Source organism: Dermacentor andersoni, chromosome 3 (genome assembly GCF_023375885.2).
Source record: "Dermacentor andersoni chromosome 3, qqDerAnde1_hic_scaffold, whole genome shotgun sequence".
NCBI lineage: Eukaryota > Metazoa > Arthropoda > Arachnida > Ixodida > Ixodidae > Dermacentor > Dermacentor andersoni.
In genome coordinates, this window is record NC_092816.1 from 89,288,095 (window position 1) to 89,306,390 (window position 18,296).

The 18,296-nt window shown below is 45.5% G+C and overlaps 1 protein-coding gene across 1 annotated transcript in view; it reads right to left on the reverse strand.

Moving 5' to 3' along the window:
* Positions 1-1,147: 1,147 nt before the first annotated feature.
* Positions 1,148-18,296, reverse strand: part of LOC126542540 (switch-associated protein 70-like) — a 32,014-nt gene continuing 14,865 nt past the window's right edge. Inside the window, exons 8-10 of the mRNA XM_050189660.2 lie at positions 18,014-18,159; positions 10,713-10,911; positions 1,148-3,422 (exon numbers count right to left, since the gene is read on the reverse strand). Coding sequence (XP_050045617.1) covers positions 3,273-3,422; positions 10,713-10,911; positions 18,014-18,159 — 495 coding nt within the window. The 3' untranslated portion in view covers positions 1,148-3,272. The remainder of the gene's footprint in view (positions 3,423-10,712; positions 10,912-18,013; positions 18,160-18,296) is intronic.

Here is an 18,296-nt window from a genome sequence, read left to right on the forward strand (position 1 = left end):
AGGCCTTGCCAGCGATTGTTTGGCAATTGCACAAGAATTGGAGAGGACCTATGCACATAGTGAGCAATCCAGAAAAACCGACTACGTGACACACACCACTCCTTTATCAAGGTGTGATCTAACGCAGCTCATTCATGACTGCATCAAACATCTGCGCTCACGTTCCCGTTCTTTTGTATGCCCAATCACGTTCGCAAAAAAGCGCTCTCCCACCTCGCTCAAATTGATGAATGCGGCGCTACTCCAGAACTGCGTCAAGGCGAGCGGCAACTGACCCACCTGCGCCATCATCCAGAGCTGCCGAATCTACAGGCACGGCCACCGGTCACAAAAACGGCACGGCAACAGTTGGCAAATGGTGGCAACCAGGCTGGCGAGGAAGCAACACGGCTATCGACACTCCTTGTTGCCAACTCCGTGCAAAGGAGTGAAAGCTATGGTTCCCATCACCCAACCACAAACTATTTTCTTAAACAGGAAGGCCTTGCCTATGCCTATGCATTGCCAGCTATACAAACGGCCTTTCCGGCAAAACCAACGGTTCGTACAAACTAAAATTTCGCACATTGGCATCATTTCATTGCCTGTATAATTTGGCCAGTTATCATACGACAGATCATTTTTAATGCAAGATACTTTCAGAAGTTATTTGGCATCAACCATTTCTAGTCAAATGGTGTGGCATATCTCATCTAAGCCTCATATCATCAAACAAAAAAATGGAAAAGCTAAGGCTAAAGGAGAATTAACATGGTGATAGCCACTTGTTTCTCACTTTTTGAAAACGGCCTCAAGTGTTGATTGAACTTGTGTAGACAAAAGTTATTGAACTAACCAGTGACCACCAAGGATGACGCTGCTAACCTGAATAGCAACTGAGGTCAAATACTTCTGCCAGTGAAACTAGCCCAGTACTTCCAGCCAAGTACTCCAGTGTGCACACTTCCAGCCTCTTGACCACACACTGTGCCCCAGGCAGTAGCCCTTCTAGAAGCCACCAAAAAGTGCTCTGAAAGCATAGATCCACGACGAGCCAAAGTTGATTATTTACAAAAGCCGAGACTTTTTCTTGTTCAATGTTTCGCAAGAGGGTTTCATGCATGAATGCGCTGGATTCTTCCTTGATGCACTTTGAGAAAGAGACATATTTCATGACAAAATAATTTATTTCAATATGCAAGAGTATAAAGCCACCTCAAGTTTTGACATCTCCGAGTGAACAACAAGTACGTCTGGTAAAACATGACAAAACAGCAGCCTGAACACCTAATAAAAACATGCCGTCAGTTGAAGCATACGTGTGCACACACATTTTTTCAAAACACAAAGTCCTTACAGCAAAAGCTACCAGTCCGTAACAAGGCCCTGTGCTGTAAAACAATGAAGGACTATCACAGCCATTGCACCAAGTAGAAGAAAAAAATTAAAAGGCGCAGCTTGAAAAACTTTAAACTCAGTTGGCAGGACAACCAACACAATCTTGTATAAAACACATTTGCTAGCACAATGCAGATCTCAGTGAGCATAACCAAACACACATATGTAAGACTCATTCCCGCTCAGCTTGGCAGTTTAGGAACTAATGTGGATAAAACTTATTGCAAAGCTTAGCTTCCTATTTGCATCTGTAACAAAAGGAAAAAAAAAAAAAAAAACGAAAGTCCACAACAATTTCTTGCATTACCAGAGGTTATTGAGCATTACTCACAGGTAGTCACCCCTAAGCTCCATTCGAGACATGCTTTTCTGAAGAACTGCCCTAACTCTGACCCTGTAGTACAACATTTCGTTAACAATTTGCATTTAGCTCAGGAGCAATATCTTGGCCTTCAAGCTTAGGTCCGCAACACCGTAAGGCACAGAAGCTCGTGTTTGCTCACCGAGTTTTGTGAAGGAGATTCGAAGGAGACTCGGCTGTTGCAAGAACTGTTCATTGATTGTTCATGTGGTATTTGTTCGTTGACAACTTTCACAAGTACACAGTAAAATATTAAATGGGGTTGGCAAAGTACCACAGTTTTACAGCAAAGTGAAGCATGATGATAAAATGACGCAAAGCAGTGGAGCAGCAGAAAGTATATACGCCACATAAAAAATGAGCTAATATGTGCTACTTTACTTAGCACAGAGAAAATAAAAAAGGTGAGATTAAAGCCTCTGTAACGCCTTTCGTAGCAACTAGCCATAACTTGTGGCATGCTGACAGCTATGGAAAGGAGCAGAGGCTCACTTGTCAAGCAAGAAAAACATTTACGCAGTAGTAGATACTTTGAATTTATCACATGACAGTTAAACGTCAAAACAACAACAGCCAACATAAGCACTTTGATCCTAATAACATGCAAAACATGCTTGGGTGCAAGACACCAGTACACAGCAGTGAGTAGTACAGCCTCTTATGCTGGTGAAGGTTCGGTTAAAATGAGAGTTCTGAAGTGCAGCAATGGGTAGCAAATGAAGTATTCCATAAAAAATTACTTTCAGACAGTGCATTATTTTTTACATGCCCATCACAGATGATCATAAATGCTCCCTTCATGAAATAACATGTGCTGTTTACAGCAAAACCATGCTTTCTGGGTGATACGTGCTGCGAGTGGCATGCCACTATTGCCCAAGAGACTTTTGGAAGGTAATTAATTTTTGTTTGACGTGACTGATTGGTGCCCCACTACAGGAACAAACAACAAGCGTACGCGCAGCACTTCCTGTTACTTGGAACAGTGTAAGCCCTTAACGAGCCTCTCACGTTCCAGTTGTGTTGGAAAAGCTAGACAGGTGGTAATGAACGAAGCACTTGAAAATGACATTGAAAGCGGCAGTATGTTTTTCGTGGTAGAATGAACTTGCCTTAAAAGTACGTCAACACAACAACAAAAGAAAGCAGTGATAAAAACCAACAGCCTTCATGCTCGAAGCTGCCTTGTACTCTAGCATTAGTCGCACTTTGTGAGGCAGAGCCAGGCACTCTCCCACGTTTAACATGCATTAACACTATGCTGCGAATTCAACGCTGAAGTGCAGCGTGCACAATTATATATATGTATATATATATGTATCTTGTGTTATGACTAAAATCTCACCATGTATGGTCCACCTTTAAGAGCAACATAAAAGCATCTGCGCATTTGGCAGAAGGTTTAGCAACAGGAACACGATACTAATGGCACTGTATCACTCAGGACATCTGAGCTGGTCACAAGACGCAAGTCCTGGAGGCAAACACAAACAAACAATTCACAGGATTAGGCAGGTCTTACAGCATGTCCAAATTAAACCTTGTTGGATGGCGACATCACGAAATCTGTCAGATCCACGGACACAGCACGCTTGAGTGGCGATTGATTCTTCTTCGCTTTTCGTAGTCTCCGTTCCAGCGTCTTGCTTGCGAATTCTGCCTCCGAAAGTTTCTTCTGTGTTTGCTAAAAAGATAAAGTCCAATCGAAGAAACAATGAAGGAATAGAGGTGTCAAAATACCGAATAAATATTTCGAATTGAATACTGAAACAAACAAAAACTAATATTGAATTGCATATCAGAAAATTTATCACGAGGCTTAAAGCTTACAAATTTTGTGTAAGCAAATGGTGCTGCACAAGCATGGGAGTCTACTGGCATTGCATAACAAGAATTCACAAGCTATCAGTAACTTACGTATAGCATAGGAACCAAGATGTACAGTATGGTGTACTCTTTAAAGGGGTCTTGAACCACCCCTTGCACTTGGTGAAAAAACAGTCTGTGGATGGCACATGCTGCTGTGAACATCTCAGCCACGTGAAGCTCGCAAGCGGAGCACAAGGTCACCTTTTTCTCAGACACTCTCTTTTCAACAGAACCTTCCTTCTCACTCTTTACTGGTTGCTATATTTCGTCATATAGCATATTCTCAAATGCAGCTGCTATTGGCCATGAGCTGACATCAATCAAGAAGGGCATTTGGATCAATGTGCTTCCTGCTGTTACCGCATATATTTATTGCAACACTTTAAAGGGACACTAAAGGCAAACACTAAGTCAAGGTAAAGTGATAGATCAGTGCTCGAGAATCTCTAAGGTGTTAATATTACCTCGAACAGAGCTTTAATAATTGAGAAATTGAGGTACATTCAGGACATGATTAGAGACTCCCCCGGGGCATTCAAGCACTTGCCCGATGACAGAAGCACTCAGTTACATTCTGTCACTAGTACTCAACTACTCGTTGCAAAAGACATCCTTGTATTGTATTATAAGGTGAAATAAAATGCTACTTGTCCAGTTCTATTTCATTTTTAGAAAAAGGTCGCATTGAAAGTAACGCTGACAATGACGCGGGTGGTTGAAAGGTTTAATTTTTGCTCGACTCTGCACCACCCATGCTTTTGTGTTTCAGTACTTTCCTGATCGCGTAGTGCTGTGCTTGTTTTGCTGGCTCACGAAACTTGCATAAACTACAAGTAGCAGAGAATTCAACTTCCACGTAATGTCGCGGGATGCCTAAATGGTCTACGTCACTTGACCAAAAAGCAGCTGGAGCGGCGAATCCACCGCTCGGGCTTGGCTCAGTACCACTGTCTGTCGGGCGGCGTTTTACTCACCGACAGCAGCAAAGGGTGGTAATGGCGTATTCAACGTCAACACTCCCCAGTTGGGTGGTGGAAGATTTGAATTTTGAAAAAGGCATTCGGACCCTTCAGATGCAATTTTCTCTTACACTAAGTCTATTTATGGCATAAAACAAGCATTGCGAGGTTTCTGAAATGGTATTTGGACAGTCCTTGTTGGCATAGTATTTGTCTTTAGTGTCGCTTTAATAAAAAGGCTGAAGTAAATGAAAATCTGTGTTTCGAATTTCTATAGAAATTACATCCTTCCAGAAGTAAGACCCCCACACTATCACTAACAATCGTCTGCTAACGCTCAGCTGCGCCTGCCCACATAGGAAATAAACTTTGGACACTTTGCTTATCAATGCCACTGCTGTGGAGTCTCGCTAATTTATATTGCTTTGGACACTCAACTTTCTCTAACCACGTGAAACTTCAGGTCAGACAAGATGTACGCTTGCTGGTGTGCTCTCACTTCTGGCCGCTCCTGGCTAGACGCCTTGGCAGGCCTCGCTTCATATTGAGCTACTCTGCAGATAGCGCAGTTTGGATGTGGCTTCTAACCATTGGTTAAGCTGGTGCAGAAAAAAAACTGGTCCGCACCACATAGGATGGCCAGACTAAAGTACATGAGCATGAGTGTGCACTACACCCCTGTCGTGCACATAGTTAGCCACTACAGTTATATGTAGCTGCATCTGCAGCGTAGCATTGACACTGCAGCAGTCACTAGGTGCTGCGACGAGCACGCTTGATGCAGCCTGCTGAGGAAAACAACATGCTCCGACTGGTATCTGCGGGGGAGGTGACTCAAGGCCAGAGTGGCAACATCTGATGAACAGGTCGTCTGCTTCTCGAGTTGCACTCCTTCGAGGTGTGTTGCCACCATGGTCAAAGTTCGTTACATTAGGACAGTTTTTAATGCGAGTCCGGAGTGTGGCATTCATCGCTTTACGAATGAGTGCACTGCCACCATACTCGCATGAACGAGCATGAAGACAAAGTTTGTTCAACCTTAGAAAATCCGGTCCACTACTGGGAATTGATGTGCTGACTTCGCATATACAGCCGTAATTTGGCAAAAAAAGAAATAGGAGCAAGGACTTTCTGATTCATCCTTGCAGTATACTGTAACACAGCAAAAGGATGAGACACCATGACTTCAACCGTAAGCTGAGGGTAGCCTCAGAGTTTGGCACATCGTAAGTGTCAAAATCAGAAGTAGCAACGTCTACGTGAAACATCCAAAATCGAATTTGAACTGCGTGCCATGGTGATGTTTAGTAGGTGGAGCATTGTGGGCACCACTCCTCTCCACTGCAGCCTTTGCAGTGCAAAGCACTGAAGAAGGAGTGGGAGCACCACCAATAGGACCACAGGCGATCTTTGATTGCCAATAACTTTGTTTCTGCTGAATGCATTGAAATACTTTTTGCTGCCAAGTATATTTGAAATAGTTTTACCTCGAATACATTTCTCGACTTTGACAAAAATTGGTTGAGGACCCCTTTAAAGGGAGCACCTTAATTAGTACGCCAGTTACAGCTCAGTTTTAGAGTCAACGACTGATTTTTCACACATGCCCAATAATTTGGATGACCTTGCGGCACCGCCACATACCCCATGGAGTCAATGTATAAGAATGTCTGAAATTTCGGATGCAAGAACCATTCGCTGCTTTATTTTCCGGACTTCTTGCCATGACCGCAGGTCTGAAACGGCAATAACTGAAGGCACCACTGCCTCCATATTGAGTATCTTGCCACCTCAAACTAGTGCCCTAGCATGCAGACCCACTGGCAGCCGTAGCAACCACCATGATAAAGTGGGCTAGAAGAGGGGTAGTGGGCTTATTTGGGTCCCCTGCCCTCCGTCAAGTATGTTACACGCACGATGGCACCACCAGAGGCTTCTATGTACGTTGCCTGACGGAGGTGCTTGTGCACAGTTAAAACCATGCTGTTTTTATGCACTGTCATCGTATTTACATGGAACTGCCCACGAATCTGTGCAGTATAATATGTTACTCTAATGTAATTGCAATTTTAAAAAAAAGAAGAAAAGAAAAAGAAAACACTGGTACAAGGCACGTGCATTGATCTATATTTGCACAGAAGGCTGAACATCTGGTTCTGCCTGTTAGCTTGTTAAATAAAATACACTGCACATGGTGAGTACTCGTGCGAATAGGGCTGCAGAAAATAGTGTCTTTTCCGCGACTCAATCACTATTATTACTAGTGCGAATGCGTGACCAGACTGTGCCAAACTCTGTACACAGGTGGGATGCTTCAAATATTTGACATGCTGTTGGACTGCAGTACCATGGACAAAGCAGCGATGGAGGATCCGTGGTGTGAAACAACTTGGTCCTTTAGTTTTTGAGTGACCCACGCATCTTTATAATTCTCTTGGGATACGGCACCACCACATAAGTTTCAGCCTCCATTTCACTTTGCACTGGCACCTCCTTCAGCAAAGTACCTCCAGCGTACACCTTGCATTACACGTCGGACGAGCAGTGATCAAACATCACTACCTTCCGACTGTACCTTGCTTTTTGCAGTCAGCACAGATGTGCAGTAGACAACGCTGTCGTTGCCTAGAAGTGGTGCTTAGTCCAAACCATGGAAGGAAGTCTCAAGCAGCCAAGTAAATCAGCATTCATGTTAGCTTGTAGATCCTCTGAGCTTTCTTCTGGACGTGCTTCCAGAAGCTGCGCACATTTCGCAAGACTTTCCATCGAGTTTTTGTCACAGCCACCAACCGCACCACCAATGATATGAGAACATAGCTTCTTTTCTACTGGAACACTTCCAGAACGTTTTCTCTTTCGAGTTGGTCTCTCTTGCGGCTTCTACTTCGTCAAGTACGATGCCAACTTAGGCAGGATTGCAGGCATAGCATTCTCCCTCAGGCAAGGTTTTCCACATGGAGTATGCACTTCCTTCCCTTCAATTTTGTGCATGTAGCCCCATAGCACATACTACAGCTCACAGCGCAGTTCACAGACCCTACATGTGTCGTCCAGAGCTTTGTCCACTGGATGCAGATTCTTTTCCGATTGCTTCTTGAGGACTGCATCCTTCAAAATGTCAAACAAGGACGTCTCCGTGCCGCCCTTCACGTAGACGTAACCTGAACGACAGCCTGGCGCAAAACAATGGTTTTGCTTTCGGGTGGCAGTCGTCATGCAAGACAGTCACTGGTTGTCAGGCCACATCACTGTCCATAGAAAAACTCTCAGCAGATTTAGGGTGCAGAGCGTGATGGGTTCTCGAAAGAAACAAAATTCCGCACACTCCAAAGGCAACTGAACTGTGGAGAGGCCCCGACGCTCGCTATATTGAAGGCGGTGGCGGTGCCGCAACGCAGGGGTACGCTGAAACACAATCCGGCAACATAGCCGGCATCACCGCAATGCATGACACTGGCCGACATGTGTGCGCACTACCCTCTTCTAGCTCACTTTAGCCATGGCAACGCTAGGCCTACCTGCTTCAACGTTTGCTACCAAGGTTCTTGCTGTTCGGTGCCCTGTTTTTCATAGAAAGAATTTGCTACTCTCTGCAATGGACTTGACTCAGTCTTTGTAATCATTACCAATGGCTTCAAAGATCAGAAAGTATGACGCATTGCATAATGCCGGTTCTTGAAAGTCAGCTTCGACTCAATACAGCAGTGTTACGCGGTGGAGTCTACGCGTAGTATTGCGGTGAAGCATACCAAGAGTGGGAAGTGACAAGTATGTATTCCTTAAATATACACACGTGCACCTGCCATCTCCTGTCACGGTACAAACACCGATATGCCTAATAAGTGTAGTGGGTGCCTTTAGAGCTATTTTGGACGTGCCTGTGGCGGTTTAAGCCCTTGGGGACAGTAGAAAGCCTGTGTATTTTTTCAAGCTGCCCGATCTTTCGCATGTTTTCGCGGCCCCTAGGGAGTCCGAAAAATCGCACATTGACTGCATATCGTTGCACGTAGATGTATATAGGTCTAGAAAATATTTTTTCATCAATAGAACGTCTGCTATAGAATGAACTGCTCTTTGCCCTCTAAAGCTGAAGAAATAGTCATGTTGTACTTAATATGAGATTTTCAGTTAAATAGCGGGCCTATGTGTTAGGCAATCTTTTACCGCATTAGAAGCTTTCCTTTCAGGTTTTCTTCCGAAAGAGAGCAGTGTTTTCTTAGGCCTATGGGAAGGTGGATTTTGCAGGTTATTGTCAGCTCGTAAAGTCAAACTGCATCAAAAGCACGGACTGTGCACGATGCGACTTACTAATCACTGGTTTGCACGTAGCCATTGTTCGCGTTGCGCGGTTGGACCGTGCCAGATTGGTCATACGGTAAAGACCAGACGCCTCTTCAGTGTCGGGTTCAGTGTCATTTGTCATCTGTTAAGGGTTCCGAAACCAGGGAGAGGGCTCCTTGTTCTATTTATGGTATACACATGCATTGTATGTGTAACGATTCTAAAGGGAGCTGGGATGACATATGTTTTTTCTTTAGTGATGACAGAGACTGAGTTCCAGCTAATATTATGGTCTACTTCTTCATAGTGCATGGCTCGGGAACTTCAGCAATGGTACCCCTTTTGACCACACCATTCTGGAGCTATTTTAATCTTGTCTTGAGGTTTCTGGTTTCACCAACGCTACCTGCCTGGAAAGTCTTTTCTAATGCAGTCTTTAACTCCCACAAAATGGAGCTCGAGTTTTGCTTGCAGGAACATGAGCAGACATGGATGTTATAATCTTTGAAAATTCTTGATAGTGATTCACTCACTCCAGAGATGCAAGGAATCGAAGCCTGCTTCTTCCATGTTGCAGTTGCAGCAGAAAGGATAGCGAGGGAGGGGGGGGGGGGGGGCATAGGAATACATCTTTACTTGAAATTAGTCTTTTCAATATGAGATAATGTCATGTGGAAAGCCAATCAAATCACTTGTCCTAGTGACACCACTCACTGTAACTAACACTCATCCATTCTATAATAGAATGGGCAGAGGCGGGTGAAAACATGGAAAGCAGCGCTGCTGCGATTTAGTCAAGCAGATGTTTAAGACCTAATACTAACACAGTTTACATAGAACACTTAAATTTGGCCCATTGTGACTACAAGGACTTACCCTACAAACTTGATGTTTTGTTTACATAACCGTTAAATAATTTCAGGGTCCCTTTAGGTGTCAGGTGCGCAATGCCTCTTCTCACTAGCTTGTAGTGTCCCGACAAGGAAGGCCATTGGGACTTGCAAGCTCTGCGTTCATATTGCCAATTGACGAGGTGCCACATCTGCAAGTCCAAATACCTAATAGTACCACCTTCAGGCACTTCACATGTAGGATGCCTGAGGAGATCAGGTGAGGAAGTGCCTCACCTCTTCCCCGCAGAAGATCCTAGGATGTCCAAGGTTTTCAGTAAATGAAGTGTGCCGAGCACCTATTGTGGCCAAAAATGTCCAATTGTTGCAACATGTGAATGTATAGTAGACATCGACAGTGCTGTCCCGTCCTACACCAAAGTGAACGACTTGAAGGTCACTTGTAATGTCTGCACTGTTGAATTAGGACTCCCAGGGTGACATGTTGGTGACAACACATCCGTCATGCGTGGCCTTGTTGCAGGCACTGACAATTATTTCATTTGCCTTTTAGTTACAGTTGACAGTAGCCAAAATATGGACTGACTTGTTATGCGCAAACAGAGGAGTGCATCAAGATGCGGTGAAAGGCTTTTGTGGTGACTTGCAGGACATGGTGGAAATTAACATACTTTCCCTCTGGTAAACCCGTTTTCCTCAAACATTTTGTAAACCCTCTGCATTCCAATAATCAGTAAAGTGCATATGTGATCGTTGAGACTTTCTCAAACCCTCATAAACAAAGTATGTCACTTTTAACACAACGAAAATTTTTGAGGGTCCATTTTTAAAAAGAGACATCGACTGTATTAAGCGCATGCCACCTAATTCACCCCCATCAAACTTCAGAAGGTTTATGCTTTCCAATCACTTCCGCAACCACATTTGTCACACAAACTCTACAAAGAATGACTGTAAAGTGATGAAAGAAAGAAAAAGCGAGTGACATGAATGCTACATTGCAAGAGCCCTTACCTCAAGCTGCGAGTTGAGCATTACTTTCTCCGTTTTGAGTGTCGAGAGCTTCTGAGCAATGGAGTTGATCTCGCGGTCTTTCTGGCGGCGCAGCTGCTCGAGGTGCTCCCTGCGCTGACTCTCCTCTTCCAGTTGCTTCTGCTGCTCGGCTCTTTCCTGCTCTAGCTGCTCCCGCTTCTCCCATTCCTCGGCTAGGATCCTGCAGAAATGCAGAGAAGTCTATTGCACGACTTCAGCCACATCTGAGCCCACTGTCAGCCCAGTGGCTACGGCGTAGCAAGGCCGAGCTTAAAGGTTGCTCCCAGCTGCGACAACCGCATTCTAATGAAGGCGGAATGCAAAAATTCTCGTGTACCGTGCATTGAGTGCACATTTCAAAATACCAGGTGGTAAAAATTATTCCCACGACGACGTGCCTCTAATCAGATTATGGTTCTGGCACATAAAACCACAGAATTTAATAGGAAATAAACTAAGCCGCACCTGAGGAACATTTATCTTGCATGGAATCTTGATTTTATTGTGATAGCAATTATATGGACACTCCAGGCACATTTTGCTGTCGGCGCCGCCGTGACGTTCTGTATAAGTCCAAGGGCAATAACACCGTTGCCACGTGCCGTACGCTGTATGTGCGAGTGAAAGCATGCAAGGGGAGCAGACAATCGCAGCTTAATCTGGCGCATGTGAGGGAGGAAAGTGGAGAGCAGATGTGCCGTTTTCCATCGCACGAAACGCAGTCGGGGGATGGGAGGCGGCAGTGTTGGGTGCCGGCGGCAACAGCGTATCTGGCGACTAGGCACAAAGGGAACTGATGGTCTCGCACGAGAAAGGGAGGAAAGTGGAGAGGCAGTGCAGGAGAGAGGGAGGAGCGGCTGCTACTCCGCCAGCAACTGCATATTTGGTGCAGTTGCGTGTGCCGCATCTTGAAAGCGATCTGCAGATGGCTCGTACCTTTGTGTGTGCTGCGTACTCGCTGCTGCTTGCGCACTTGCTCGCCCCAGTGTTTTGACAGCGAGTGTCCGCTGTCGTTGAGTGTGATGTGTTCATGTTTGCCTGTGCACGCCGACACCATGGCCGCTATCTTGTACGCATTCGAAAAGCCGCCATTTGGCTTCGCCTCGCGCGACCTGTCCAGGCCGCGCTGATATCGCGGCCCAGGCCAGACGCGTGAAGTGAAACTGAACGCCCACTTTTCGAATGCATACAATATAGCGACCCATGCTTGTTAACTCATTTAGTAAGCAAATGTTTCCAAGTTTATATGGACAATAAAACTATTATTACTTTGTATAGCTGTCTACTAATTTGCTATCACAATCGATGCTCCACCTTTAGAGTGAAACTGCAACTTTTTTTTACCCAAAGATAACACAAACATGTCATGAACGCACTGGTTTTCCCGAGATAACTGAAGCTCAGAAAGCTTAAGTGCTTGGGAGGGTAAATAGAAAATACCTTTAAAAAATTATGTTCAGGAGCTATACGTGTCAAAACCACAATCTGATTATGAGACATGACAAAAACTGAAAATGTGAATTTCGGAAAATCAGTTATTGGCCAGTTCTTGCGGAGCAAGAGCCATGTCCCCTTAAAGGGACCCTGAAACGTTTTTGACGATTTTGTACAAATGTATTGAGTCGTTAGGGTGGGTATGAATGAATGTGTGGTTTTTAGTGGCGCAAGGGCCAGGTATGGCCAAAGAGCGCCATCATGTGAATGCGCCATCATAGGGTGGGTACTTCTGATAATTAAGTGATGCATTAAAGCACTTCATTTAAAGCGTGTAATTTATTATAAGGTTTTCAGAATGTGCATCGCTATCGATTGCAGCGGTGTCGCTCCCCTCAGTTTTCAGCCACCCCCTCCCAATTGACTTTGTTAGCCCAATTGGTGTCAGTTGGGTGAGCTATCTGATTGGCTACTCAGGTTACGTCATTGGTAATTTTTCAAATGTTATGGCGAGCAAATGTTGTTCATAATTAGTTGGAATATTGGTTCATCTGTTTGCATAAAGAAACAGAAAGAAAATACACAATGACAATTTATCAGTGCACTGAAGCACTTCCGTCATACAGCAAGTGTCGTCTGCTTGTGTTACAACATTCTCAGTGTTGACATGGTCTACACGGTCAGTGCTGGTCTCAAGCTTTCTTTTTGCAAGCACCATGGATCGTCCTTGTTACATAGTGGGCTGCAAATCTAGTGACCGGTGACATGCCAAGCTGCGGCCCCATGTTCCTCTGCAAGGCAACATGTTAGCAGAGTGGCTACAGCGCATCAGGCTGTCAGTATCAGAGCGGCGCCAGCATCTACGCGTTTGCGGCCGGCACTTGATGCCGGAGGATTACTACAATAGAGACCTTTAATGCTTCTGGTATTTGGGTAAATGCAAGCGCAAGCCGACTGGGTGTTTTACCGGATGAGCGGAGGTGCAAACCTGAATGGCCTGCACGGTGCAGCCACCTGGTGACACAGAGCTCAACCACATAAACACACAGCTGAGCTAATGTGGCAGTAACCAAGTGTATACTATTTTGCTGCTGGCGTAAATTTGCAGCAGGAGCGTAATTGTGAACATGTACTTTTAAATATTGAAAATGTTACAGCAATAGTAGCTGTAAGTCAGCTGTATCGTGACTGGCAACGAGGAAGTGGCAGCGTGTTCTTTATCTCATCGGCAGCACTTGGCCAGCCCCATGCATTTTCACCGTCGTCCGACAGGAGCCGACCTTGTTCACCAAAAGCACGCTTGAGAGCAGCACGATACCTCTGCAACAGCGCTACGTCATGCATTTTTTTTTTCATATTTCGTGGGCTTTCTTTGTAACCCGGAAAAAAAGACTTCGCAAGACATACTGTAAATGAACCAACTCGATCGGTGGTTTCTGAAGGTGCTCTACAAATCTGTGCATCATACTTGGGGTCCTCAACCAATAATTAAGAAATTGGGTAAATAAACTTCAATAATTTGCGAGTTATGCAGAAAACGAAATACTGTCCGAGTTACTATAGGCTATCGCGAATAGTAGGCATTCGATTTAATTCGCTTCCGACCTCTTTTGCATATATGAAAAATGTGCATATATATATTGTTAGATACGGGACCTTTTTCTGAGCCCCCTTCGAGTTTCCCAGACCACATCGAATCGCACCACAGCTGATTGAGAAGCGCAGAAGCACGGATGCCACATTCCAGAGGTGCGCACGGGCAAACAAGTTGAGGGCCCCCACTTCGTACGCCGCCGGTTGGGCTATTCAATGCTTGACTCTTCCAGAAAGCGAAGGGATAGCCCGGCACTGTTCCAGGTAACGTGAGTCCCGAAGCAAGACGGCTGTGATGTACCGGGAAGGCCTGGCAGCGTCGTCCCGGTCGCCTTTGAAGAGGGCCCTCGGACAATTGGGGCCCAGGTGTCGTCCCCGTTCTCTCGTTGTGACGACGCATTGCAAGTCAGCAAGGCAAGACCGCAGGGAGCCGCGGGTCTGACACCATCGCACGGGCCCCTTCCATTGGCTGAAAATGGCATCATCTGAGCGGGCTCTCCCATTGGCCGAACATGACGCGTCTTCCAGACATCGAAGGGCTTAAAAGAGAGACCGGGAGCAGGAAGAAGAGGATTCCTAGAGCATTCCTGGATTCATCTCTCTCGAACTTCTTGCGACGGGCCGCAGCGTCCGAGTTGCTGCCGGCCCGTAATGACTTTACAACTGTTAATTGACACTCACTGTAAATAATGTAAACAAAACCTCCCAAGTTTTTTCATCGCAAAGTCCGTCCTCAACTCCTACAATATATATATGCACGCTTATAAGCAGCAATTTCTGTTCAAAACACGACACGACACAACACGAGTTAAAGGAAGACATGCCCACTTGCACCAACTGCTGCCCTGTTCAGACATCAGCTGGCTATATCCAAGCAGAGGAGTCTTGCTTCCCACCGTTGAAATTTGAAGGCTGGTACATGTGCCGGATCTTCTTGGTGTACTCACCTATCGTAAGTTAACCCCACGATCTGAATGTGCTTCAAATCTTTTAAATGTTGTGTTAATAGCCTTGTTGCAGCAGTTACAGTAGAACTTTATTGACACATTCCTGCTACGTACAATTTCCTGGCGTCAACATTCGCAGTCAAGAACACAAAAATGACACAATAGAGTTATGGTCATTTTTTACCGGTTCACACGTTCCCGAAAAACAAAATTTTTTGGCACCAACGTTCAGTACGTCATCAAACTGCGATCGATTGATAACGTTTTCTGACCTCTAGATCCCATGTAAACAAGAAAATGTGGGAGGGGCACGCGATCGACAACAGTACACAGCTGCCTGCCATGGCAGCTTCACTGCAGTACTCGCCTGCCTGTCTCAAGTGAAAATGTCGGCCCGCAATCAGTTTCTTACTTCGGTACCAGCAAATCTTCTCCAGCGTCGATGCATGTGGCATTCACTGCTATTACCGCCAAATTAATACGGCAAGCTGAGCGAGTTGGTGACTGAACATACTCCAGGGGGTGGGAAGCGTGACTGAGTTGAAGGACAAAAGGAAGTGGACGATACGAGCGCACTCTCATCATTAACTTCCTTTTGTCCATTGTCCGGGTCGCGCTGCACTGCCCACCCCTAGGAATACGATCACTGCGAATCCTTTTGCGATAAGCATCTTTGCCTATCTGTTTTCACACCGCGCAGTGCCGTCGGAAGCGTAGCGCATGCTTTTAATAGGCGATAACCGAAGCATGTGGTCGTTCCTTGCTACAGACTGCGGTTGCATAAGTTTTCTGGCCGCTAGATCCCATGTGAACAAGAAAAGGTGCAAGGTGTGCGCGATCGAGAACAGTATACAGCCGCCCATCTCACAGGGAAACGAGGGACCATGCAGTTTCCTGTTCCGGTAACAGCAAATCTCCGCCCTGGTCATCGCACACCACATTCACAGCTATTGCTGCCAAACCTATCGCAATAAGCATCTTCACCTGCGTGTATTATAGCACGTGGTGCGTAGCGCCATTGCTAGTGTACTGCACACTTTTAGTAGGCGATAAATCAAACACGTCGCATTCCCTGCGGCAGGAGGCGTGATGTGGGCATCACGTTTCTCTTCGGCAGCATCCGGCACTGCCCACCAGCTCGATTTCGTTTCGGTTTCCCGTCGCCCTCTTAAAACACCATGAAAAAAGGAAACAACAAGATGTGTCTCGGGCGGGCCGCTAGAGCACTACCAGGTCGACGCGCGCTGGCGTCGCATTACACAGATGTCCACAATACAGTAGTTGAGTCTAAAATTTTTTTTACTTACTTCGGATACTACTGTATTTAGTTGATTCTAACGCGCTCTCAATTGCAACACGTACCCGCTTTTCATGACCAAAAACAAAGGAAAAGAAAAGTGCCCTCGATTGTAATGCGCAGCCGTTTACCATAACCTACAAAAAGAAAAGTCCTTTACAGTACCGCGCATCTCATTGTTTCATACAGAAACATAACTTTCTCTCATTTGGAAAAACAGATTTACTCCCAATGCACTAAAGTTGCGATAAAATGAAGAAAGTTGCAGTTCCGCCCTAAAGGAGAAGCATCGATTGCGGTAGCAAATTAGTAGACAGCAAGATAAAAAGTAAGGATAGTAGTTTTATCAGCTGTATCAACTGTTAAGCATTTGCTTATATCTAAATTAACAAGCATGGTGTCCCACACGACGCACAAGCAAACATGAACACGTCTCACTCGAAAACTGCGGAAACTATCAAAACGATGAAGTGAGAAAGTGTGGTAGCAGGAGCGAGCGAATTGACCTTTGTGCGGCCTCTCGCTTCAATGCAAATAAGCGACGAGAACATGGCGTGGTGTGTCTAGATGCCTTGACTGTTTCCATCGCAGATCACTTTCAAGATAGAAGCAGCGCGGCCATGCTGTACGCAGCAGCTGCCACAGTAGAACGCCTCTCCTGTTTGCGTCAGTCCCGCATGCAAGTTTCAGCAACTCTGAACGCCCGTGATGTGGCACGATTTCCATCCGTCTCCACACACGTGATCGTATGAAGTCAGCATGTCTTCCCAGTTGGCATTTCCATGCTGATACAGCAAACCATCAAACCAGCAAAGCTAGGCTTGAAGTGTGCACGAGGAGGCCATTTTGAGATGACAATGGCGATATAGTAACACAGATTTAGTGTCGTACTCGATTCTAACGTGCATGCAATTTTTGGACGCGTTATGTAACATGCATGTGGCATGTGACAGGCATGTAACATGTGATTTGATTATGTCACTATCCTTAAACTGCACATCAGATACCTTGCATGATTTCCCCCAAACCTTTCTGCACACAGGAAATGGCTCCTTGCCAATTCTGAAGTAACAAAACGGATCTGACCGCGGGAGAATTAGGTGTCATTTGTAGGAGCTTTCCTGTACCTGCTGATGGAAACAGGCACGAAACATGTTGGCATGCTGTGAAGTTCCATAACGTGACGCGAAATATGGCACCAGTAATAAGGTTTACCTCGGGAGACAAAAAAAAAAGTGGGCCTACAAACTAAAGTGCACGCGCAATATCAACACTCGGTGACCCGCATGTCGCAGGCACTCGTCTCTCTGTGAGCATAGAACTTGGACAGGACGCAAAAAGCCTTGACCGCCAGCCACATGCACGAGAACAGTGACAAGGCACACACAGTGAGAAAATAAAATCGGCTACAAGCACAAGAAGCAGCGCAAACACCCACAATTAGCGTGCACATATAAGCAGAGCAGCGCAGCTCACTTGGCGCAAAGCTTGACCGCAGCGCCGTTACAGTCGCTAGGAACAAGTCGTGCATGGCTCGAGAGGAGGAGTTGCGAAATTGGGAAAGTACCCATAAACGTTGGGGAGCACTACTTGCTTCGCATTGTAAGCAGGAGCGCCTTATCAATTACGTGGTTTGGATGCTTGTTTTGTGCTTGTTATTTATTAAAACAAATGCTGTGTACAGAATGTATTGACCTTTCCCTTCAATCACTGAAGGCTTTTTTTTTTTTTCCTTGAGGATAATGCCGTGAAAAATCCCAACCAACTAGAGGCCAACAGCTTTGCAGTAAAATCATAAGCTGGACCGAATTTGTACATTTTATGAAAAATTAGGAATAGTTGGCAGGTATGCTACCAGTTTTCTTCCCGAGATGTGCGCACTTGTGTTGTTTCACCATATAAAGGTGCAAATTTCTTCCAAGCAATGGCTGAAACAACTGAGAGCATAGATTAAAGAGGCAGTGCGAATTCCTGGGTAGCAGCATATAGAGAAAGACTGTGCTGATGAATACCTCGACTGCAGGGTCCTCACAATCTCTTCATCCCTCTTGGCCTGCCGCTCTTCCTCGAGCTTGCGTTCGAGTTCCTGCTGGGCTGCTTCCAACTCCTGTCGTTTTTGGTGCTCACTTTTGAGCTGCTCCTCTGCCTTTCGTCGAGCCTGCGAGAAATGACGGCAAGCGCAAGAGAGATGTTCAGACAGTTTGTGAAATGTGAAAGCACAGAAGTTGAACATAACATCATGCTTAGAACAGGGATGAGAAACACTACTAACCTTACAGTGGTACGGTATACGTT